The 24,328-nt window shown below is 42.9% G+C and overlaps 1 protein-coding gene across 3 annotated transcripts in view; it reads left to right on the top strand.

Moving 5' to 3' along the window:
* The first annotated feature begins 4,812 nt into the window (after positions 1-4,812).
* Positions 4,813-24,328, top strand: part of SLC38A1 (solute carrier family 38 member 1) — a 42,768-nt gene continuing 23,252 nt past the window's right edge. For all 3 annotated transcript variants that reach the window (XR_005629568.1, XR_005629567.1, XM_039726849.1), the window contains exons 1-4: positions 4,813-5,025; positions 13,711-13,916; positions 21,783-21,858; positions 22,423-22,538. Coding sequence is in view for 1 of the 3 variants with exons in the window: in XM_039726849.1 (XP_039582783.1) it covers positions 13,798-13,916; positions 21,783-21,858; positions 22,423-22,538 (311 nt within the window). In the remaining 2 variants the exon portion in view is untranslated. The remainder of the gene's footprint in view (positions 5,026-13,710; positions 13,917-21,782; positions 21,859-22,422; positions 22,539-24,328) is intronic.

Genomic DNA, 24,328 nt, shown 5'->3' with positions numbered 1-24,328 from the left:
TCTTTCCAGGGAAAAAGAAGAGAGAATATCATCTTTATGCTGTAACACAACTCAGCATTCTGGTCACCACAAAATCTGAATTTACTCATTTCAAAAAGATCAAAGTTTTATGGTCTATTCAGACCATATAAATTGGTCTATAGTGCTATAAACTGACGTCAAGAACCAACACCTTAAAGGCAAATAAATAAAAGAGCATCTTGTTACACCTAGTTTTAAAATGTGTTTAAATGAAACTTCTACTATCACTGCAGGCATCTATCATATCGTAAATCTCTTTTATTTTAGCCACTGCTATTTCCTTAGCCTCATGCAAGAAGTTTGAAAACTTCGTATTGCAGTAAAACATTTGTTCTGACCAAAAAAAAGAGTTAGAGCAGATGATCAGGAGTTAAGGAGAAAAAGCACAACTACCTGGTTCGTTGTGTGAATTCCTGAATCTAAAGAGGAAGAGCAGAGGACAACTCCTATTAAACCAGGATTACTCATCATCAGTCCTATACCATACTTTGGCCAGGAAACTAACGAGTGATAACATCTCACGGTCACAGCATTACAGACATGTATGCAAGATTCCACAGCCCTGGAAAACTGATTGTCTCAACATGCAGAGTTGGAGGCAGCTGAACACGTTTAAACACAGTTGATGCTATCAGTGTTCACGAAATCTGTGACAAGTGTGGGCAGCTCTTTTCAGAGTATCACACAAGACCAGTCATGTAGAGATCGTACATTATGCATCACAGTCAATGATGCTCTGCCTTGCCCAGCTGCTAGGCAAAATATCCTCCTCTGCTAATGTCACAGACTCAGTGTCAGGACCCTGCTAGCACCAGAAGGCTTTTAATATGGTGACAGATATCCCCAAAACCTATATTTTTGTTTGCTAGCAAATCCTGGCACAGCAGCTCTAGAGAATCCACAGATATTTGTTGAAACCTTTTGTTTATTTCCAAGAATAAACTTGTACTGTGAAGTCAATAGCTTACTGTTTCACCTTGAAAGCCTTCACGCACTTCAGCAAGCCCCATGGTGTGTTTGGGCTTGAACCACACCCTGCCCAAGTAGGTGCCGGTATTGTGTTTGTCCTTCCAGAACATCTCCAAGACTTTTCGAGCACACAGTCTCTGTGAAGCCTTGGTGAGAAAGGGATCTCCGTCTAATTACTTCCTTTAAGAGGACCAGTACTGCCCCCTCCTGTGAGCAGCCCCACGGCTAAGATGCTGTGTTATCAAACCTAAGCTTCTTGTCTTTCTGCAGAAAATGGACACAAATCCCTCTTTCCAAAAAAAAACAAAACAGTGGAAAAAAAAAAGTCACGAAATTCTATGTGCATTTTAGTTCAACTTGATTTAGATGTAGTACTGAGGTGCAAAAAATAGCCATTGCTTACATCCTTTGCTTCATCACTATTCTTGAACTGCAGTCAGAGACTTTAAAGAGGTTCAAGGTCACTTTCTGGCAGCAAGCACCTTCTCTGAAAAACACAGGATTTTCTCCTTCAGCTGGCTTTACACTTCTGATCTGTTCCCTTTTATTCTCCTCTCTTTCACACAAGCACTAACACATGAGTTCAAGCATGCCAATGTCGGATGTACTAAAATAGAGGTGAAGAGAACTCAGTAAGCACCTCCAGCTCCACCTGTCAGCCTCATCACATCAGCCGTGAATTTCTCTGCCCCAGGCACAGCCACCTCCAGCTCCAGCAACTCCATTCCCCTGGGCTGTAGCCACATATTGGCCTGAGGGTAAAATAGTTGAACGGATAATCATACAAAATTAATGATGCTCTGTCATCAGCTTTGTTTCAGGTGCAAGAATTGTGTCTGGAATGTCTGGTAGGCTTTGTTGCAATTTGGAAGCAAAAGACAACAAAGAAGCCAAACAAGCCCACTTTCAATGAAATGCATGCCAAATCAAACAGCATTCTGAAACTGCATGAAGAAAATTGCCAAATGTTCACAGATGCAATAATTTAGTCAACCAAAGAAGTATTTGGTGTCTTTTGATTTAAGATCACTTTTATTATGTAGATATGGTGTTTTGTTGCATACCAGCAGTTTTCTTTAGTAAGTATAAGTTAGTCAATAAGCATAAATTTTTGAAGGACAGTACAGAAGGGAATTTTCCAGACTCTGGAAGAACATTGCACTTCAGAGGGTAGTTCTGAAAATGAACATGGCTGTTGATTCATTTTAGGCAGGCAAAATATAATCTAAAGGATATTTGGAAGTTGCAAGTCTGAACAAAAGCAGAATGAGAATGGTGATACCACAAACAGAGAAAGGCTCAGGAAAGAAAAGAGGATCCATTTTGACTAGATAAAAGTGCATTGAAAGGCATCCAAGAAGAGATTTGAGATGGATTCCCATCTCATCGCAGTTTAATATGGGCAACATAAAGAAAAATATTACAGTAAATTCCTGAATCTTTGTGGTATATCTCTAAACCAGAAATAGGGACAAGATAATGAATGAAAAGAATAAAGAGAAAGATACAAGAGGAGTGAATAGGGTCAATAAGGAGTGACTGCCATGAAAATCTGTTGGAAAAAAGCTTACAAGAAACAATAAAACTAGAACTAGAAGATGCTTGCCACAAGCATCAAAGTTTCACAACATATCAAGGCAAGCAGAACCAACAGTGATTAAAAAAATAACCAAAAACAAAAACAAACAAAAAAAACACCCCAGAGAGATATTGAGAGGGAGATTGGAGAAATTTGGTATACTAAGGATGCAAAATAAAATAGTTTCCATTCCTGAGAAGTACTATAATTTTTTGGAGCTCGTAAAAATATATGAAAAAGACTTTCTTTGAAATTCTATGAAAAATAATTACCTCCATTCTAAGAAAGCACATGACAAGGTAAGAATCAAATAGCCTGCCTTTGTAACTATGAAAGGAAAGGAGGCAACAGAACACATCAAATGAATGATCATTCACCTGATAGCCTGATAGATATTTCATTTTAAAGAAACAAAGTATTTTCCTCCTATTCCCTACAGTAACATCACCTGACCTCATCCACTATATAACACACATTTTTATTCAGTAATCTGGGGGAGGGATTGATTTTCAGTTTACCATATATAAATCTAATTGAGTCAGAGTGAATTGCAAATACCCGCTTCTCTGCTTTCAGGCATGGTACCTTGCACCGAGGGCTGGGTGGGGAGTGAAGCCTCTGAAACAGTCCCACATGTTTTTTCAATCCTAAATTTCTCTGGAACTGTGTATGATTCTGAAGTGAGAGGTAAGTAAGAGGTAACCTCACATGAGTAAGGCTGAAAGATCAGCCCTTGCCTTAACGCCCTTGTTCAGCCAGCTCTTCCTCAGGCCTCACTCTCAATACTGGGATGACATGGCTCTTGTCCTAGCAGGGTGTCATAGGTGTTAATTAAATTACTGTTTGCACAGCACTTCACATTCAGGGAGCCCTGGGGTCCTCAGCACAGGAGACACACGGGGCTGTTTGAGCAGTAGGGTCATGGTGATGATCACGGGTATGGAGCCTCTCTCCTGTGAGAAAAGGGTGAAAGAGTTGGTGTTTTTCAGCCTGGGGAAAAGAAGGCTCCAAGGAGACCTTATTGTGGCCTTTCAGTACCTCAAGGGAGCCTATAAGACAGAGAGTGACAACCTTTTTAGCAGGGCCTGTTGCAATAGGACAAGGGTCTAAACTAAGGAAGGTCAATTTAGATTAGATATAAGGAAAATGAGAGTGGTGAAACACTGAACGAGGTTGCCCAAAGGGGTGGTGGATCCCTGAAAACATCCAAGGCTCGATGGGGCTCTGAGAACTTGATGTAGTTGAGGATGTCCCTGTTCATTGCTGGGGGTTGCACTAGATGACTTTTAAAGGTCCTTCCAACCAAACTGTTCTATGATTCTGTGAACTGCCCTACCGGAAAAAAAAAAAAAAAAAGTGATGAAAGCACCAAAACAGGAATCCAATTTATATATACAAACTCAGTAATTTCAAAACCACAGTTCTTCATGTGTGTCATCTGCCTTTTTGGCTTGACATTTAGGAGACCCAGTAGTGGAAATTCTAGAGCAAGCACCTAAAGAAGCTTCTGAAAGAGTGGCCATGAAAGCTTCCCAGAAGCTATCACCCTCCGTGGGTAGCCAGGCAAACTGCACCCAAGCCCACAGGCTCCATCACCCTTTCATTCTTTGCCTTGTGATATCCCATGCAAGTCATGTGTTCGGGGGTGGGGGGGGAAGCCAAGGACAGCTGCAATACCATCAGGTTCGTTCTTGAAAAGTTTTTTCCAAGCCAAAACCTCATGCAATGCTTTCTAGATATTAGGATGGAAATAACAAGCTACAGCAATTGAATTCCCCATTCATTTTGAGGAAGGTATCTTGCCCCAGCAGGAAATGCTCCAACCTCTTGCGCAAATTGCAGCATTTTCAGCATATATACCTTTGCATGACAGAACAGGAAATCGGCTAACACAATAGCGCCAGATCTTCCGATTTCAAGTCACAAAAATCCATCCTGCTTGCCAGGAGGGGGGTTCTCCTGTGGCGTGAAAAAAAATTATTGTCTGTTGTAAAAAGAGTAAAAAATTACTTGGGTTTTTTGGGTAGTTTTTTTTTGGTGTTCTGTTGGGTTTTTTTTTTTTCAAAGGAAAGGTGCTGAACGTCCATGCGGCCGGGAGCTGGGCGTGTCGGGGGCCGTGTGTCCCCCGCCCGGACACGTGGAGTCCCCGCAGCACCTGGTGGCGCGGCCCCGGCGCCGGGCGCGCGCGCCGAGCGCGCTCCCGCCATCCCGCCCACCTCCACATGCACACACCCGCGGCGGGAGCAGGAAGGACATCTTTCTCGTCGTTTTCCTTTCGCCAGTTTCATTTATCCCTCTTCTCGCCCCCCCCCTTTTTTTTTTTTTTCTTCTTCTTCTTCTAATTTTTTAATTACATTTTATTTTTATCACTGTAAATATTTGTCGGCGTTCTCCAGTCGGATCCCGGCGGAAAAGGTGGATCGCTTCGCGGAGGGTTCCCGCGGCTCCTGGGGAAGGTAGGCAGCAGCAGCAGCTACCGCAGGCGGAGGGATGGGGCCGCGGCTCCCCGCGCACCCTTTGTCTCGGCGCGGCGCGGGCCGGAGCCCGGAGCCCGCCGCCGCCGCCGCCCGCGCTTTGTCCCCGCCGTCTGCGCAGCCCTCCCCCCATCCCCCGCAAAACGTGTCTGCTCCCCCCGGTGCTGCCCAGCGCAAACCCTCAAAATGCTAGCAGCGAGCCGGGCGGGGCTGGGGACCCGGCGGGGCCGTGGGGACGGGGCGGCCATGCGGCATCTCCCGGGCTGGGGCGCGCTGCCGCGCCGGAGGCGGGAGGCGAGCATCGCCGGCTGCCGAGCCGGGCATGGAAAAAAACCACAAACTAACAAAACCCGCAGAAATAAAACAAAAACGTGGCAGTCTGCGGCTACGGGCTTCCGCTGGCAGCGAAAAAAATGTAGCAATAATAAATGAGTTTGCCCCTGCTGACGGCCGGGTCGCGGTGCCGCAGCCCCCGCGGGGTGCGCGGCCGCGGTGTAGCCGTGCTCGGGGAATGTTCCTGCCTTTCCCTTAAGCCCAGCACTGCCATGGGGTCAGTGCAAGTTTGACGGTATTCGGAAAATGCAGGCTGGGCCCGCGGCGCGCACGCGTGTGCGTGGTGCCCGTAAATACATAGTAACAGCTGAGGTGGTCGCTTTTCCTGAGCGAAGGCGAGAACAAAAAGAGGCCCGAGAATGCCCGGGGCTGCACTGGCTCACGTGTGTCCACGTCCAGCTCGCTGCTGTGGCAGGGGGCTTGTTCCATTGTTTTGCAGAGTTCGTAATGCAACCTGTAGCTAGGATGTGTCTGTTTCCTTGTGAGGGGGGAGACGGTGAGGTGTGTAAAGCCGTGCTTTGTTTATGTGACATTGCAAGAACTGAAATAAACCCTGGACCTGGCAGCTGGTTTTATGGAAGGAGAAGCTATAGTTTTCCTGTGCCACCAGCTGAACTCGCCTCGTGTCCGTAGGCTATTCAGTCCCAGACTGCTGTGGGGCATTTCTGCCAACCTCTAGTCCAATTTATAAATAGGAACCTGTGCTGTTCTTCGTTCACCTTCAGGTTTGTTTGGATTTTACTTGTGCTTGAAAGGCAAAATAACATAGAACAGACATTGTCCTAGAAGCAAAGTGTAACAAAAGATATGTGTTAATAAAATATATTTCAGGAATAAAAAAACAAAAGAAAGCAAAAATCCCCTACATTCTGAGACTAGCCTTCATAGATCAGAAGTAAAAACAGCTGCAGGGGGAGAAAGAAACAGCATCCTCCATTTAAATTTTACTTTATTTGCTACTAAAACACCAACTTTGTTAAAAATGCCTCTAAAAGGAAATACCATCTGTTGTTGAAAGCTATAGGTATCAATAACTGTCCTTTCCAGGCTAGGAGTCCCTGCCGAAATGGCGCTGAAATCCGCTTTGCAAAACCTGCGTGAAATCTCTGAACTGCCATATTGCTGGTGAGCAGAGGCCTTCTGCTGAGGCTCGGTGGAAATTCACTGACTAAAATGGGATCTGCTCCACTGTCATGCACAGTGACTCCTATTTGACTTTGCCTTTTCGGAAGGTCGGGTTTTTTCTTTTCAAGAGGCACCACAGAGAGAGCACTTCACTGAAGCACACTGCAGCATCCTCTGTCTTGTCACTTGAGACTATTTATGCTGTAGCTGGACCAACTGGGCTCTCCAGGCTGGGTGAGGATGGGAGACGGTTGTTGGCAGTGAGCGCCAAGCTGCACATACCCATGTGAAGAGGCTTATCCCCTGAGCTTGAGGCTTTCTGCAGACTGCTGTAAAACGTGGAGGATCAATTGTCCTTCGTGCCCAAATGCTGCTTTTTACAAGGGTTTTAGGGGAGGCAGTGCTCTCTCGGCCTTCCTGCTTGGAGGCTGCTCATCCTGGGTCTCTGTCCTACATTTTGTCTGTGTTTGCTGTTTTGGGAGCTTGTTCTTAACAGTGTAAGAGTGGTGACCGAGCAGAAATGGGACTCTCTCCTGTGCTCTTCTCTCTCTTTTTAGCATCTTGCTCATTTCTGTTGGGATCTGCATAGCAAGTAACATGATAATAACAACCATCACTCACAAGTTTGTATTGTGAAGACAAGTGGATGTTGTGGAAATATTTAAATAGCCTGAATTCAGTTTTCTTTTTTCTTTCACTGCTGTGACCTTAAAACAATCCAAGAAGTTTCAGCAGCTGCTCTTGGGAAAAATGGCAGCTTTTACATGTTTTGCAGTTAGCTTTTACATTATTTGCCCAAGCTTATCAGGTTGTTGCTTTGAGTCTTATAGTCAAGAAAACTGAGGCAGAGAAATTACTTGTAAACTGGGGCAGAGGAAAAGTGAGTTACACATTAATTTATACAAAGGGTTCTTCCTTCTGTAGTACAAAAGTTTATTTAAATGGGAATTTTAGAGCTGCTGTTTAACTCTTAGAAATACATCTGGATAGTGTATTTTGTTGCAGTGACCCATAAAGCCCCACTCATACAGCATTTCCACTTTCTGTGGAAGACAAGAGCGCATTTATTTGTGGCGGTGTGTTGTGGGATCTCTTCTGAAAACCAAGACTGTCGAGAGGATTTCACAAAGAAATATAATTAGGAAAAAATGTGACTATATTCCTCTGCCAAATGCCTTTCCTAATTTGACTGGGAAGGGCTCAAAACAAAAATGTACTTAAAACCATTTTCCTTTATGGCTCATCTTTAAGTGTTTTGCCTAAAGTAATGAATCACTTGGTGAATCAGACTGGGATTTTATGGTTTCTTATTTGCCTGCCTTTGATCAGCTGAGTAGCCTGTCGAGACTTAATTTGGGACTGTCTTCCCTTTCTTCATGGCAGCATGGAAGGGCAGTGTGGAGAGTGATGGGGCAGAGCAGGAACATTTTCCTGTTGCAGCACAAGGTCATGCACTGATGATCCACATTTGTTCTCATCTCTTCTGTTTTATGGCACTGCAGTGTGGAGAGTGATGGGGCAGAGCAGGAACATTTTCCTGTTGCAGCACAAGGTCATGCACTACCAAGAGAAAGGCTGATGATCCACATTTGTTCTCATCTCTTCTGTTTTATGGCAGAGCTTCCATAGGAAGCTTTTCTGAGCTTCCTTCCCAAGACTTCTGCCACTTGTTTTCCCACCCCCCATCTTATCTTGTAACTGTTTCCATCCTGCATGCCGTGGGGCTGTGAGAGAGAGGAGCCTGGGGATGAGAGGTGGTGGCTTGCAGACACCAAGCAAGTGGCTGCAGCAGCGCCAAGGCCTTCTGGGCACCACGCTGCCCTCATTCTGGCACCGCCCCAGTGGGCAGGACAGGCGTGTGCCAGCATCCTGATGGTTCTCTGTGGCACCTGAGCCCAGCTGGGACACCACTGGGGCTAGGATGAATCCGCTTCCTTGCACTGCTCCTGTGGCTGCAGCCTGCTGCAGAGGGGCAGAGCTGAGGAGCTGGAGGCAATGACATTTCAAGCACTGCAGATGTTTGCTCAGTGGATGTGAGTCAGTCTAATTTCCAAGCTCTTTGTTATCTCAGTGGCTCTTCTCTAATCTCTCCATTTTGTCCTTTCTGTAGATGAGGAGCAAGTCTGGAGCTTTATGTTCCTCCTGTCAGGTGTCACCAATGCAGAACAAAAAGGTGATAGTTTCTTCCCTGCCTCCCAGTGTGATACTGTTACGTATAAAGCCTATTCTTGCTTTCTGTCATTTACGTGAATAGTCTGTACACAGAGTTTCAGTCTCCGTGTTTCATTATTTATATCCATGGTGTCTTACTGGTCACATTGCTCTTCTTTGAAAGAGCTTTCAAAAGTATGAGCAAAGAAAGATGTATCCTATCTCAGGCTTTGCAGGAATAAAAACAGCTTGTATGAAACTCAAGTGCAGAGTTCTAATGACTTATAACCAACCAAGTTTTTCTTGGCAAAACTCTCTTTGAGAAGAAAGTTGAGTCACATTTTCTCTTGTGAGCAAATTATCTTAATTTCCATAGTTAAAAGTGCTTAGTGTGTCTTGGATATTTACCAGCCCCAAGACCGTTTGACTGCGGGAAGTGCGCAGTGAATGAAGTGCCCAGTGAAAGGGCATATTGCAAAAAACAATACCCAGAGGTGGACTAGGTGTTGTCCAGATTGACCACTTGCCCAAATGCCTCTCACATACTGAGTCAGCTCTTGAGCAGCCATGTGCCTTAAGATGACACTTTTGGAACTGTGTCATTTATAGGATATGAAAAAAATATGGCACATGAATTAAGCCGTTGTGATTACTATCAGGAGTGATGGTGTTCTTTTTAGAAACACAGCTTCTGGCAAAGTGTTTTCTGAGATTATACATCTTCCATGTACGGCCTAGAAAGGATTCATGCATGAGCCAGAAGAAATAGATTTTCTGTGTTACCATATTTTTTTTCAAACATAAAGTTTTTGATCCCATTACTGCTCTTGTGGAATTTTAACAGTTCAGTAAACTGGAATTGCAGGGATTTATTTTTTTTTATGTTTCATAAGTCAGCAGAAAAAATTACTACAGTTCTTGGAATATGTTTGAATGGCTTGTGAAGGTCTCAGTGTCCTTGAAAATAATAAACTCATTTTATCTTCTTGTGTCATCTCATAGTCCTCCTCAAGTTGTGACCAGTTGTAATCTTTCCCATATTCTTCAAGGAGCACAAAACGAACAGATTATCTGTAATGGCTTTTACAAGACATGTAATGGGATATTTAAGGAGAAAGTTAAGCTGCTAGGCCAGAGCAATGCTTTTTCTACTAAGCAGAGGAGCTGGGTCAGCTACCAAACACAGATCCTTGAGATTTGTTTTGAAGAGTCTTTGCTGGTTTTCTCTTGGGGTGATGCCTTCTTTAAGAAGGAGTGCTTGCCCATCTGAATAGAAAAATTTGAAGCAAGAACAAAATTCTGATTTGTCCTTTATGATTTACTAAGTGTGTGTCTGGAAGGAGAGGTTTGATGGCACATCTCTGGAAGTTTTCCTTTTGAGAGGTTTAAGGCTGAGTAGTAGGACAGAGTAGCAGGCACAGTGACTGAGGTGATTGGAATTTTTACAGTGACTATTCGCATGATTATTTACTGTCTTTCAATGTGAATTGGGAGTAAAGCTCGGCCTAAGAACTCTCGCCAACATAGCATTTCTATTTGCGCATCTTTTAAGACATTTCTTGAATGAAAAGGCCGTAAAAGTACAAATATTACCCTGCTGCTTCCAATGTAGCTCAGTATCAACATATGGTGAATTTTTATTAGTTAAAGCAATTTGGGAGTTTTTTTTCTCACAGCACTAGTGGCACATACACCTGAGGTGGCAACTTGCTCAGCTATCCCAGCATTGATTCTCCTTTTGGGAGCAAGGCTATTGCAGTTGCAGGGAACAGCTCAGTGTGACTGCAGACCCTTCCCATGGGTCAGGGGATGTCCTCCAGCAGCACCAGGCTCTGCTGTAGAGGCCAAGTGACAGGTCTGGAGTGGACACTTGATTTGTAGGGAATTAAGCTATTTGACATGAACCCTAACCTTGTGGGATTTTAGATTTTATTTAGACTCTGTGATTTGTCACATGGGTGAACTTGAAGTTTAGTAGGTGATTTGGGGGTGAAATTCATGTGACCACCTATACTCCATTGACTGTGGAGAGTGCCCAGAGTAATTAGCAGTGACAAAAGGTTTTCTCTATATATCTCTGAGATAATGTTATCATTGCAAAAATTTTGTGATTTGCATAGTGTTTTTTTATTCCAGGTATCACACTTGTACTACCCTTTGTCTCTGAATCTTCAAGTACTTCACAAACTGAGTGTTAGTGTCCCTATTATCACCTTAATTTTATAGGTGGAGATGCAGAGGTCATGTTGGTTTTACTTTGCCAAAGATCTGTGATGAGTTCATGCCATGACAATGAAAACTTCAGTTCCCAGCCCCATCACTCTCTCCTCACCCACCTCATGTTTTGATGCTGAGATCAGGTTTTGGAAGTGCTATGCATTATGTCATTCCAAATTTTTTTTGTTTGTTTGTTTCAGGATTTTGTTTTGGTGTTTTTTTAATAAATCACTTCCCCTAGCAAGAGCCTGACCCATATTCAGAGGCGTGCCCACTGTCATGATGCTTCAGGAGCCACTTGTCTGTCTGAAACATGGAGTCTGCTGAAATAAGTGCTGGTGCTTCAGCTTGCCCTAAGATTTTGCTCTGTCCTATAGAATCATAGAAGGGCTTGGGTTGGAAAAGACCTTCAAGATCATCTTGTTCCAACCCCTCTGCCATGGGCAAGGACACCTTCCACTACACCGGGTTGTACAAAGCCCTATCCAACCTGACCTTGAACAGCTCCAGAGATGGGGCATCCACAGTTTCTCTGGGCAACCTGTTCCAGTGCCTCACCACCCTCACAATGAAGACCTGCTTCCTAATATCTAACTTAAACCTGTCTTCTTTCAGTTTAAAGCCATTCTCCCTTGTTTTGTCGCTACATGCCCTTGTGAAGAGTCTTTATTGAATTAGTTTTCTGTAGAAGCAGGGTTTTGGTTGGAACAGACAAAGCTTGTCACTTTTGTGCTGCAGATTCCTTGGGAATGAGCAGGGAGCTGTGTTCCTGCCAGTCTGGAGCTGTAGCGTTTCAGTGACAGAGGGACAGAGGGTGAAGCTGCAGCCACACATCAGTGAGCTGTGCAGCGGCTCTCCAGCGCGCTGCTTACCTCACACTGCTGCTAATTTCAGCACCTGCTTTTGAAACACTTAGTGGGGAATTTTTTAAGCACAATGTCAAGGCAGTTCTGAAAATCCTCCTGGGCATCATGATGCAAAACAGTGCCCAAAGGAAAAGCTTTTCTGCTTGAATCTCAGCTGAACCTTTACACATGCTTTGAAATGCCAGGGGACCCAGATCCTGATACAGAGGTTGCCAGGTCTCTTAAGAAATTGTTTATTTTAGGAACTCATGGTCACAAGAAACTTCAGAATTCAGTGGGCTTGGTCCTTGCTACCTCAGCAGTCGCTGTCTCCTGTGGCTTTATCCTTTTATAAAAAGATTGTGCTTCTCTTCCAAAATAGGTAGACTGTTTTATCCCTGCAGCCTCCGGGAAGACTGTTCCAGAATGCTAAAACCACCCTCTGCTTGCCAGTCTGCATTTATTTATCAGCAGCCTAAATCAATTTTTTTTTTTTTTTTATATTTTATTGTGCCAACATTTACTGAGCAGTTTTCTCCTGGTATCTGTAGTGGAAATCTCTTTTGCAGAGGAGTTGAAAAGTACCCAGCTCACACACCCCAAATTCTACCCTTGCACCAGGCAGTGTTTACCACTGTAATCACATGCTTAGCTGCTGCTTCAGTTGAAGAGAAGGGATCCTGCTGTTAGCTTCGAGGGTAGCTTTTAAACTTGGCACCTGAACTTTGGACAGGGTGGGCTCTTGAGGAATTGAAAATGGCATTTCTGAGAAAGTATTTACAGGGAAAAAACTGCTCATTTGCAAAGCTATCTTCTGTGTGGTGGGGATGTGGTATAAAACAGAAGTACTGGCTTCTGTAAACTTAATTTGAAACAGGCAGATGTCATAACTGAACAAGTGAACTACATCCTCCTGTCTCGCCCTACAAGAGCCTGGGGATGCTCGTGCCTCTTTGGTTGCATGCAGTTTGGTGGCTTTGAGGTAGCCCTGAGAATTTTAAAACATCCCCAAATTAATCTGGTGTCTGAGGGTTCGCCACGTACCCCAGGCTGAATAGTTATTTGGCAATACTGCAGGAAATTCATTCACAAAATGGGAATTGAGAGAGCTGTGGTGCAGGGGCTTGTTTGTGAGTAACATACTGTTGCCTCACTACCACGCTGGAGTTGTAGCTCAGCCGGGAGTGGTTGGACTCCGGAAAATATTGGTGTTTCAGTTGATTTGCATTGCTGATAAGGAAGTATGGCACTGTAGCAGACTTCTCTGATCTGCCTTTGGTGTTCCTCTCTGTGCTTTTATGGAACACATCTATCGGAAGAGAGATCACCTGGTCTCCAGATAGTAACTGCTTGACACAAGGTATACGTGGCTCTTTCTTTCTGTGATGCATGAGCTTAGGGATTTTGGTTTGTTCTGTTTCTTTCCTGGTTTATAACAAGTTTAACCATCCAAAAATTTAAACAAAGTATCCACTGCACCTGTGCTTTCCCAAAAATCTTTAACAGGTTGGAATATATGTATTAGTAGAACGGAGTACTGGGATAACTATCCCTCTTTGTATCCCACTTATATCAGCATGGACATGTATTTTATATTTTTAAGTAAGAATGGAGACCATACAGAAGACAAACACCAGATATTGAATTAGGACTTGGATAAGCAAATAGTTTTTATTCCTTAATTTGAGGTCAATCTTTTTTCCTGAAACAAACAGGCTGGGTTTGCTCACAAGTTTAAAAAAAATTACTGTCTTCAGCAATAGATTGCAGGACAGGGTAAATTTATAAGGTTAGTGAGGTTGATCTCAATACGACATACAAGGTTACTACTGTTCTGCAGTGTATTTATATTTAGATAATAACCTGAGGTCCATCTAACAGTACAAAATTGGTTGGTATGGATGTCCCTGCTGTACAGGTTTCTCTGGTTTCTCCTGGTGATGTTGCCTGCTGTTGGTGGTATACATCTTGGATTTTTTCCTTTTGTTTTATTTAGGCACTGTGGCTGCAGTTTACTCACAAGATACCAACCAAACACTAGTATTTGAAGAACCCCTTGGATAGGCACAGCTCCTCACCCAGCATGCCTTTCAAAGCTGGATTAGAACTGACCGAATTGCAAAATATGACTGTCCCTGAAGATGATAACATCAGCAATGATTCAAATGATTTCACAGAGGTGGAAAATGGCCAGATAAATAGGTGAGTATTTTTCCACTGACGTTGCCTCTGCTAAGAAACACACTGTTTAAAAACAGCATTCTAATTTTCAGTATGTATCTTGAATTATTCATTACCAAGTCATGCTCCATTTGAAGATGTAATTTGAATTTCATACATTACATCTGTTGGGCATAGGCTGCAGTAGCAGATAAAGCAAACGGAGTAGCAATTTAGTCATCATTTTGAATCCTGCAAATTAGTCTAATGAAATCCATAAACATATAATGCAGCAAAAAGCCAAAATTTTTAGAAGTCTGCTTCCACACAGCAAAGAAGTAATAACAATACAGTGGCATAATTTTGGGGAAGTCTCTTAGTTGACTTTTAATCTCTGGTATGACAATTTTAGCTTGTCTGGCCACCTCCATGTATCCAAAGTTCTGGGGAGTTACAGCTGGCGTGGTTGGCAGCAGTTGTAGTTCCAGTCTGTATTTGCAATTTGACAAGATAAACTGGGCAGCGGTTTGCTCCCTTGAGGCAGAGATGGCAAGAAGATGGTAAAACAGTGTCTTACACCTAACTCAGATCAAGGTTAAAAAAATGCATCAATATTGTGGAAATTATTAGTTACAATTATTATCAATACAATTGTTAGGCTGTTGGGTTTTTCTATAAGCTTACAGTCATTTCTGAAGGGCTGCCTTTTCTCCAGAGAGCAGCCCTTCTCCAGCCCTTCCTGCCAGCCTCCAACAGGTGCTGAGCCATCCAGTTTACAGCAAAGACCTGCTGACAGACCCTGTTTGTATTTTGTGAGCTGTAAAATAGGAAGCTCTGTTTTGATCAAACTTCCTGTTCAAATATTGCAAACCAAGGTGGAGCACAGGGCCAGTCAGTGCCTGCATAGGGATCCAGCCCTGCTGGGAAGCCTGTGCCAGCACATCTTGTGATCCCTTCTGCGGGGCTGCCACCACCTATTTTATGATCCTTAAAATCTTCTTCTCTTGCCTTTTCTTCCTGTTGGCAGCATCCTCTCCAGCTACGTGAGAAATTCACTTTCTAGTGTTAAAATGAAATTCAGAGCTGTTTTTTCCCAGGTGAGGTTAGAATCAGTTGTGAGACTCGCAACTGCATGGGTGGACAAGGATCTTGGTGACAGGTGTGGGAACAAGCACCCAGCATTGCCCACACCATTCAGATAGCAAAAGCAGCCAGCCGTACCGTGGGACAGAGCAGGGGCCCGGCTGGTGGCGGGGGTGGGGGCAGGAGGGTGCCAGCCCGTCCCTGCCACCAGCCCTGGGGAAGTCCTGGGGCCGTCACCAGCAGGGTGGGAGGTGCCGTGACCGCAGCGCAGCTGCGCTGATGAAGATTAGAGCTGGTCAGGAATTTTCTGATGCAACTGCTTTGATGGAAAGTGCCAAAACTAAACACAAACCACTTCTGTTACCAAAAAAAAAAAAAAAAAGGAAAAAAAAAAGAAAGAAAGGCAAGAGAAAGACAAAAAACCCTCCAAGTGTGCCAAAACAAAACAGTTCCAGTATGAACCTGCTTGCTTTCCTGCTGGTTCATGTTGTAAGGAGAGGAGCTTAGAGGCTGACAGTGGTAAATTCACTCCCTGGAGGCTGTTGAGGATTTATATCCTTGAGACAAGGAGTGGCTATACCGGACTGGCTGTGCCTCCCCAGCACTTTGGCTGATGCCATCAGTAACTGTTATGGGGAAAAACCCTGCTGGCGCTTCATTGTCAGTGGATGTTTATGGAGGGTGGGGAGGGAGCGTGCTGTATGTGCCTGGTCCTCTGTGGTCACAACGTGCTCTGTGGAGTTAGGGCATAGTAAGTGTGGCAAGATCTGGGCTGGGTCCAGACTGCCTGCAAAAGGAGGAAGAAAAGCTGAGTGAGGAAAGAGAGTCAGAAACTCAGAGGCAGAATTTCTGATTACTGTTCTGGCTCTTAGGGCAGGTTAACATATTTCACAATTTTCTTTTCCTTTCTGGAGAGCTTTCTTCTTCTGCTGAAGTAAGATCTATCATTTGGCTGTAGGATATAGCCTATTATAGTTCTCTTAGCCCTCTGCCTATGGGACAGCTACTTGCATCCCATGCATGACTATTTTGCCCTGTATATCCCAGTTTGTTCATGTCCAAACCAAGGGTTTCAAAGCAGCTTGCACTGACCAGAGCTTCCAGCGCAGCCCTGCCAGCATGCCCTGGGGCTGAGGCTGTCACTGAGCCACCCACAGCTGCTGCCCTGTGCAAGCACCACCATGCCATCCCCTGTGACGAGCAGGCAGGGATATCCTGCTCTGCACCCGTGCATCCTGAAAGGATGTGGTTAGTCCCTTCCTATAACTATTTTGGCAAACACCTTTTTTTCCATGGAGTAAGAGGTTAACAGGCATAGGGAACAACACATTTTGTGCTCCCTGGCACGTGATGTGAGGCCTTGTAAAATGCCCAAGTCCATCAAAATCAGTGGGACTTTTTCTGTTGATTTCACTTGAGCTTTAGATTAGATCTGTAATTTTCAACCAACTTACTTTTTTGTTGTTTCAACCTGTTTGATTTTGCACTCTGTATTTAATTTAATTTTATTTTTCTCTCAGGATGTAGTTTTGTCAAGCTCAATGTAGAGCAAATTTTAAGGGTCTTTTGGAGATGGTACACCAGGCACAAGCTGATTCCAAAGCTGGCTGTAAACTCCAAATATTTGTTGATCTTGGAAAAGAATCTTCTATGTTCCTTTAGCTTTCCAGCCTTTTCTGGGCCTAAATACATCTAGAGAGGGATGTTGATTTGAAGAGGCTGTACTAAGAGGGGTTTTTCTTTGTATGCAGATGTTGAATGGGAATGTCTTCTGAAAATGTCAGTTCAGAGATTTGCATGAAACCCAGACATGGATTTTGTGACTTTTAACTATGTCTTCTGGCTATAGAACTCTGCCATCTCTGCATATAATTGTAAATATAAAAAAAAAAAAGTAATTGTAAATAAAAAAAAATATTTAGATAACTTACTCCTTAACTGTAACTATGACAATGCTCTCAGGAAGCTGATGTCTGAATGACTGTCTTGGTTTACATCTGCTAGTAAGACATCAGCACCCCTTGTTCAGTTGTTGAGGTTGTTGGTAGGTAGGCTAAGATCTGGTCCAAGTTTCATAGTGTAAGTCAGATCAAACTTTCCTCTGCGTTTCTTGTTCATGCCTGCCCTGGAAATCTTTGCCACTGCTCAAGTTAGCAGTTAGCAGTTTAAGAAGCTGCCTAAGGATAAAGTTCTGTTATCTTGGCAAAACTAGCTTTCCTTAACAAATGTTTAAGGCATTGTAAAATACCATTTTAATTTAATTATGTTTAAACGTATCTGAGATGGCTAAATGGTTTTTGGCTAACTCTGCTTAGCCAAAGTGGTTAGCTTGGGGGTATCACCTTAATCAAACATTTCTCATTGAAGTCCTTAAATAAATTAAATTTGGAAACCGTAGTTAAACATCATCCTTTTTAAACCACGTTATCAATAAGGCTAAGTTTCTACTTTGCACTAAATCAAACCAGGAAAATAATTAGATTAAGATATTCTTTCCAGGCCAGCTGTGAGGCTTCATGCATCACGAGGAGAAGCTCATTATATCTTGGCCAGGATATTTCATTAATGTATCAGAAAAGTTTTGCATAGTCTGTTCATACTCACCTATGATACAGGAAACACAACAGGAAAGCAGAAATATGTAAGAACAAGTTATGTCTTTCAGTGGTGGGTAGAGCATTTGAAATGAAGACAGCAAAAGGATGCAAATGGATTTCATGCTTGTCAAGAGTCTCTAGGCTTTGATGGCACAGACAGTCCTACAGTGCATTGCCACAGCACCTCTCACAGCTGGCCTCTGATCCTTGGGAGGGCTGGGAGAGGCTGGCCTAAACAGGCATTTCACTTAATTTGTGTCATATTCGTAAAGGTCAAAAATACAACATTCTGTGACAATGAATGGCTTGTTTTCTAAGCACGTCTATTAAGCAGAGCGGATGCATGGCACAGTTTAACTAGAAATTCTGGTACTCCAGCATATGTTTCCTTTCATATGCTCTAAGGGAGAAAAACCACCCTGAAATTAAAAAAAAAAGTTTATAAAAAGCAATAACTTGATAAAATTTGTTTCTGCTGAATTCATTGGATTACCTTCCACCCTACTTTTTTTTTTTTCTTTCCTTTTTATTTAATCTAAGATCAGTAATATTTTTCCTTTGTGGAAAACGTGTCTGGCGTATGGTATGGCTGCACCAAGCGTTGTCCCAAGGCAGACCTCTGCTCTGGACTTGCAGGTTAAGTTGCCTGCAACAGCAAATACAGCACAGGCAGAGCCCCCAGCCTCCCGAGCTGCTTCACTGCTGGGCTGTCTGGGCAAGCCATCCTGGGGCAGGGGCTGGGGAGTCCCCCATAAGAAAGCTGGGCTCAGTGCTATGTTACCTCATGGTTTGGGTGCCAGTACCCTCATTCCCATGACTGACTGCTCTCCTGTACACATCACACAGCATAAATGGAAAAAAGTGCAGTGTGACGTGGGGAACGTGGGTTGGATGAGGAGCCCATCTGGGCAGCAAGCCAACTCCATTCTTACTCTGAAACTAACTCAGAAGAAAGTAGTTTGGATCAATTCATCAAATCAGACTAGTTCTCTCAAAGTCGCATTCAGAAGGAAATAACATGTTTGTTGCTGTGGAAGATACCAGCTTTGCAAAAGCTGTTTGTTCTGTCAGAAGTATTCTAATGGAAAGTCCCGTGGTCACTTTTATATTCAAGCAATGTTACTCAAGTGTTGTCTTTATCCCGTATTAGTTTTTTAACAATAATTTTCATGGAGGTTTAATACCAGAAGGGAACAATAATAGTGTGCACAAATCTGTTATTTTTGTAATTATTAAGGGGGAACTGGCTGCAGGGGGATGAGCAGAACTGGGGGGAGCAGACTAGTGACTTCTATCATAGCTCTTGACAAAATCTAAAATGACACATGGTCTCCATAAATGACAGAAGAAGGCAAAGTCCGCAGATGTTCCCAGCAGCAGTTACAAATCCAAAAGAGACAAAACTTTTCTCTGTGCTCCTGCCTGTACAAATTGCCTGCAGGGTGTTTCGAGAGAGAGCTGGAATTTCTTTTTCAAGCCGTTCACACTCTGCTGCCTGTGTTCAAGAGATGGGCTTTAAACAGACATGAAAGAGAAAGCACATGCTCTGAATCAGGTTGAGATTTTATTCCACAAGGATGAAATACCTGCAAGGTGAGCTTTGGAAAGTTAATTTCAGATCAGTCTATCTTAGAAGTGGTTGCTTTTCACTTCATAAAATGGTGGGGGAGGTTCAGACATCTATTCCAACTGTGTTAGACCTGCTAAATCTGACATTATGTCTATATTTTGCAGCAAATTAGTTGCTGAAGTTAGTATTTAGAAAATGCAGGAGAAGCCTATAGTTCTTTTTTATTGATTTAGAGGAAATCAAAGCAGACGAATGGGCAGGAGTCAAAATTGCAAAAAACCCAGTTAAAATAGTACTTACATTTTGCCATCTATGCCTGGATTTAAGGCATAAACACAGAATGTAAATGACACAAGGCCCCAGTGTGTCAGCTGTGGAAGCCAAGGCAGCATTATAGCTGCATGATTTTTGCATAGCCTTAGAAGCTGTGCTAGCATACATATCACTAGTAATTAGGCCACAACTGGGGCAGTAGGGAAGTTTGCTCAAGCTCCGTCTTTACAAGTTCATGGATTTATAACCAGCCTGGATAGTGCTGGATGTACTGAGATGGTGCAAAGTTTTGAGTCACAGTTTGAACTATACATCCCTAGCCAGTAGATATTTCCCACTGTGGGAAAGCACCAGCAGTGCTCTGTTTGTGTTCAGTGTTGTTTGTCTGCTTCAATTTAAGAAGAGCCAGCTTAATGTAGCTACAGCTAAAATGGGCTCTGACACTTGATGACAGCCCCTGGTTAGGTATGTGACGTGTACTATGGCTGAGGCATTAGCCAGTGCAGTCTAAGAACCATCTGTGGATTAGCAAAGATGCCAGGGACTTAATTGTGCATAAACCTTCAAAAGATGAAAAGCTGAAAGAATGCTTTATACAAACTAACATGTTTGCGGAAGAGAAGATCTGTGAGAAAATAACAGCACATCCAAATCAGAAGTGTCACAAATCTCAAGGATGCCAACACTGCCACAGGGGACAGTAAGTTCCTGAATGTGGCTACATCAAGGACATAGAACAAGTAAAGGGTAAAGAGAAAGAAAAGCTGTTTATTCTATGTTTCCCTGCACAGAAGTGTTTAATTTTGCAGTATAATGAACTCAGCATTGAGTTTTGAAAGACGCTTGCATGAAAATCCAGTGGCCCAGATCAGTGTACCAACAGAGCAGGTTGCCTGCTTCAGGATTGTCCAGCCAGCAGTGCCATGTGTGTCACATCTTCCTCCTCTTAACTCTAGCCATACCAGCCCTGCGTGGCAGTGTCCTGGGGTGTCTTTATGATGCTTGTATCCCCATTTGTCTGTTTAGCCCAGAAATAAGTTTTGCATCTTTAAGGCTGGTTCTGAGAGCAAAGGGCAGGAGAGAGAAGAAGCGCAGAGTTTGTTATCAAAAACTGCACTTGCTCCTCTGCATCCTTCTCCTGGACTGTATTGTCTGCAGATGGACAGACAGCATGACAGAGCTCTCCTTTGCTTTTAGTTAGTTTTTAGGTAGCTGAGGCAGAGAAGTTCCCTGGACTGTGATTTTTCTTTTTCTTGGACCTGTTTAAACCTGCTCTGGACTGAACACCCAGCAGAGCACCGGCAGCTCCAGGCTGGGCCTGGGCCATGGCATTTCCAGCACCAGAGGGATTGTAACAGACTGGGTGAGCTGAGCTACAGCCCATGAAAAGGACTTTCTGAGTTTGTAATCTTTTCAGATTGGCAAGAGGTTTTATTGTTTAATAATGTTAACTTTCTGTGCTGATGAATGCTTTGCCTGTTAAATAAACAGTTTCTTTAATAATGTTAATTTTCTGTGCTGGTGAATGTTTTGCCTGTTAAATAAACAGTTTTTTCACTTTCCTCCAAGAAAGTCTTTTCCTGAACCAGTTAGGGGAGGGCCCACATGAATTTGCTTTCTAGAGGCACCCCTTTGGAGGTTTTCTCCCAAATTTGCCCTAAACAAGGACAGGCAGCTTAAGGTTTCAGTGGCAGTGTAGGGTTTTGCAGTGCCACCTCAAAGTGAGGGAACAGGTGAAATCTTTTAGGGATCCTTGGCAGAATGATGATGGCAGTAATTCATAGTTATGATTAAAAGTTTCTTTTTTAGCAGGGTGTTGCGATTAGTGTAGTACAGAATTTATTATTAGAGTGGCACAGGATTTCAACAAGCAAAATCAATGAAGTGCAATCTATTAGTAACACAATTTGACTTACAGTTTCTAATCAACTGGGTCCTCAGCAGATAGGGTCTGATCTTAATCTATGGTTTGTTGTATCAGTACACAGTCATAATCTCGACTCAAAAATCACGTAAAAGAATATAAGCCTCTCCCAAAATCCATGGAGGAAGCAGAGGACAGGGGGTTGTCTCTGGCCAGTGGCAACTGTAGTCCCAAGTTCCCCACTTAGGACTAGTAACTGCTTGATTTTATACTCAGTGCCCAGGATGCTGTTATGCTTTCCTCTTCTGTGGAGGGGTCATCACCACTGCCTGCTGGGCCGTGTGCCTGGGACCTTCCAGCCTGGCAAGGCAGGAAGTAATTGAGCTGCTACCCAGGAGTCTTGAGGTTGATAGGCAGGGGAAGAAGAAGTCTGTTTGGTTTCTTGTTGTACTTGCTTCACAGGACCTTGTGTTCATATTTTCTAAGCACTTGCTGGAAATAAATCCTCTGACTTCTTTCAGCAAGTTTATTTCGGATCGAGAAAGCAGAAGAAGTCTCACAAACAGCCACCTCGAGAAGAAGAAATGTGATGAATATGTAAGTCTCTCTCACTGCTCTGTTCTCTGTCAAAAAGAACTGCATGTTGTATATACAAAAGGCCTTTAGACGTTGTCTTCTAAAGTGCTGGGCATGCACAACTGTAAACTAATTCAATTTCCAATAGGAACTGCCTGGGATCAGCACTTAAATAAAACCCAAAACAAAACCCCCAAGCATACTGGTTGAGTTGAGGCAAGGGAATCCCTCTGGCCTCTGTTGGGCAGGAAGTTGTGATGGTTCTTTATGGCTTTACCATATATAAATTGCACATCCAGGATCTTTCTCAGGTGTAGTGGAAGATGGGGTTTAAAACTGAAAGTGCAGTATGAGCTGTTGCCTGTATCATTTAGCTCAGCTTACAAAACCTATTGGGCAGCAAGCAGTGTAGCTGTGACAGAGTTCAGTGACACTTTCTCCTCTTTCAAACAATTTTTATTAAATTGTTTTCATAGCAGTAGTTGCTTACATCTGATACATCACAACATATGGGGTTTGAAGCAGAGGTGCATTTCCCTGCTCTGTTCCAAGCTGTCACTGACACATCTGTCTTTATTTCTCCAGATCCCAGGAACTACTTCACTGGGAATGTCTGTCTTCAACCTTAGCAATGCAATTATGGGCAGTGGGATTTTGGGTCTTGCTTTTGCCTTGGCCAACACAGGAATTCTCCTTTTTCTGTAAGTATTCATGTGGTGAGTAGCTGATCTCCATGGAATTTCACTGTGTTTAAAGAATGCATGCACTGCCAGCAAGTGGAGGGATTTATAGTCCACGGGTAATCAAGTATAGCATTCAAGCCTGAAAATATTAGCTACAAGTTTAAGACATCTTTTTTTCAGTCAAATGTTTTTTGGAAAAAAACACTACTGGTAGTGCTAGAGAAAATTAGGTCCAAGTTATTTACCACAGTCCTAGACAGGGATTTTTCCTGTGTTCTGCAAGCTACATAGACATCAAAAATATTCAGTAGTAATAGTTGCAATGAGTTAGTACCTTTTCTTACTTGTGTCACAAGATCTCCAGAGCTTTCTTCAAAGCATGGTGCAGAGAACATGTTTTTTAAACTAAGAATATTTATTTCCTTTATATGTTACATGTAATATTTTCATCACACTCTCACAGTTTCTTCAGTGAGAGTCCTTGAAAGCCAACATAAATATAGCCAAGATTTTAGTATAGAAAAGAACTGAGGTAGAGTACTATCTAACTCCAGCAAAAAAAAAAAAAAGGGTTTTTATAAAGGAGAATTTCATAGTTTAAAAATGAAGCAGTGCCATTGAATGACTAAGACAGTGTTATTCTGGATCTCAGTATGAGACGTTTCATTTTGAAAAGTGATTGTTAAGAAATCAGTTGGGGATTGTGTGCAGATTTCAATGATAAATGTTTGTTGAGGGAAGAAATACAATAATTTACAGTATTTGAGAACAATTCAACATAGTTATTGAGTTTACAGATTGCTCTAAAGAGATGTCATTTCTTGAATGTCAAATCTAAAAATATAGAACTTTTGTCATTTCTTAGGATTTTGGAAAATACTTAATTTGAGCCTTGTATAAAGCAGAGTAGATGGCCAAAGTGGTACATATAGCCATCTGCTCTGGAGTTTTGTGCCAGGATAGCCAGATCCCTGCTGCTAGCTTAGAGTTTGTTAGAGTTTGTGTGTAAAATCTAGGAGAAATCAAAGGAGTTAATCCATTTACTTTAAGAGTGTAGAACATTCCACTATTGTGTTGTCACTAAGCTAGGCTGGACTGTAATTTACATCATTCATTAGCAGAGTGACAGAGTTTATTTTATTTTTGCCCAGTGTTCTAAAATGTAGGTAATATTGCACCCATGCTCCATCTCTGAGAGTACAAACTGGTGGTTGCAATAACTGCTGTTGATGACTTAGGCCTCTGCTTTAAGGTAGTCCTGAAAAGACATCACTGTAAGGAGAGAAAAAGAAGTTGCATCTTTTCAGGCATGTCACCTGATGCAGGCTGATTAACAGGCTCTCAGCAGCAGCCTCAATTTGTCCTTACTGCTTTAGTTTTTTATAATCCTGTCCTCTTCTCATTCTTTCAGCAGTTTTTTATGAGAGTTAAGTGACGTGTTTTTTCTAAAGGATGTAAAAATGCAGTTTCTTTTAAGTGACATAGATCAGACAGGTGACCTGAACACCAGAGAAACATCTGGCAAGGTGTGTTGGTGACTCGAGTAGCAAGCATGTAGATCTGTACCAACACATTGTACAAAAAACTTCCAAACATGAATGTGGAGATCTCATTCAGTAAATGACAGCATTGTTCTCTATAGAATTAACTATGTGTGTTTAAAAGTGGATAATAGTTTTTGTTAGCTTTATGATGCCTTTACATCTGTTGGCCTTGAGCTAGAGCAGCCAGCTGAGATCAAAGGAAGTAAGTTAGCAGGACCCACCTGAGCAGGCTGTTAGAGCTTCCCTCTTTGAAACCTGGAGATG

This window comes from Passer montanus, unplaced genomic scaffold (assembly GCF_014805655.1).
Source record: "Passer montanus isolate IOZ18808 unplaced genomic scaffold, ASM1480565v1 scaffold6, whole genome shotgun sequence".
Classification (NCBI taxonomy): domain Eukaryota; kingdom Metazoa; phylum Chordata; class Aves; order Passeriformes; family Passeridae; genus Passer; species Passer montanus.
This window is presented reverse-complemented; position numbering and strand designations above follow the sequence as displayed.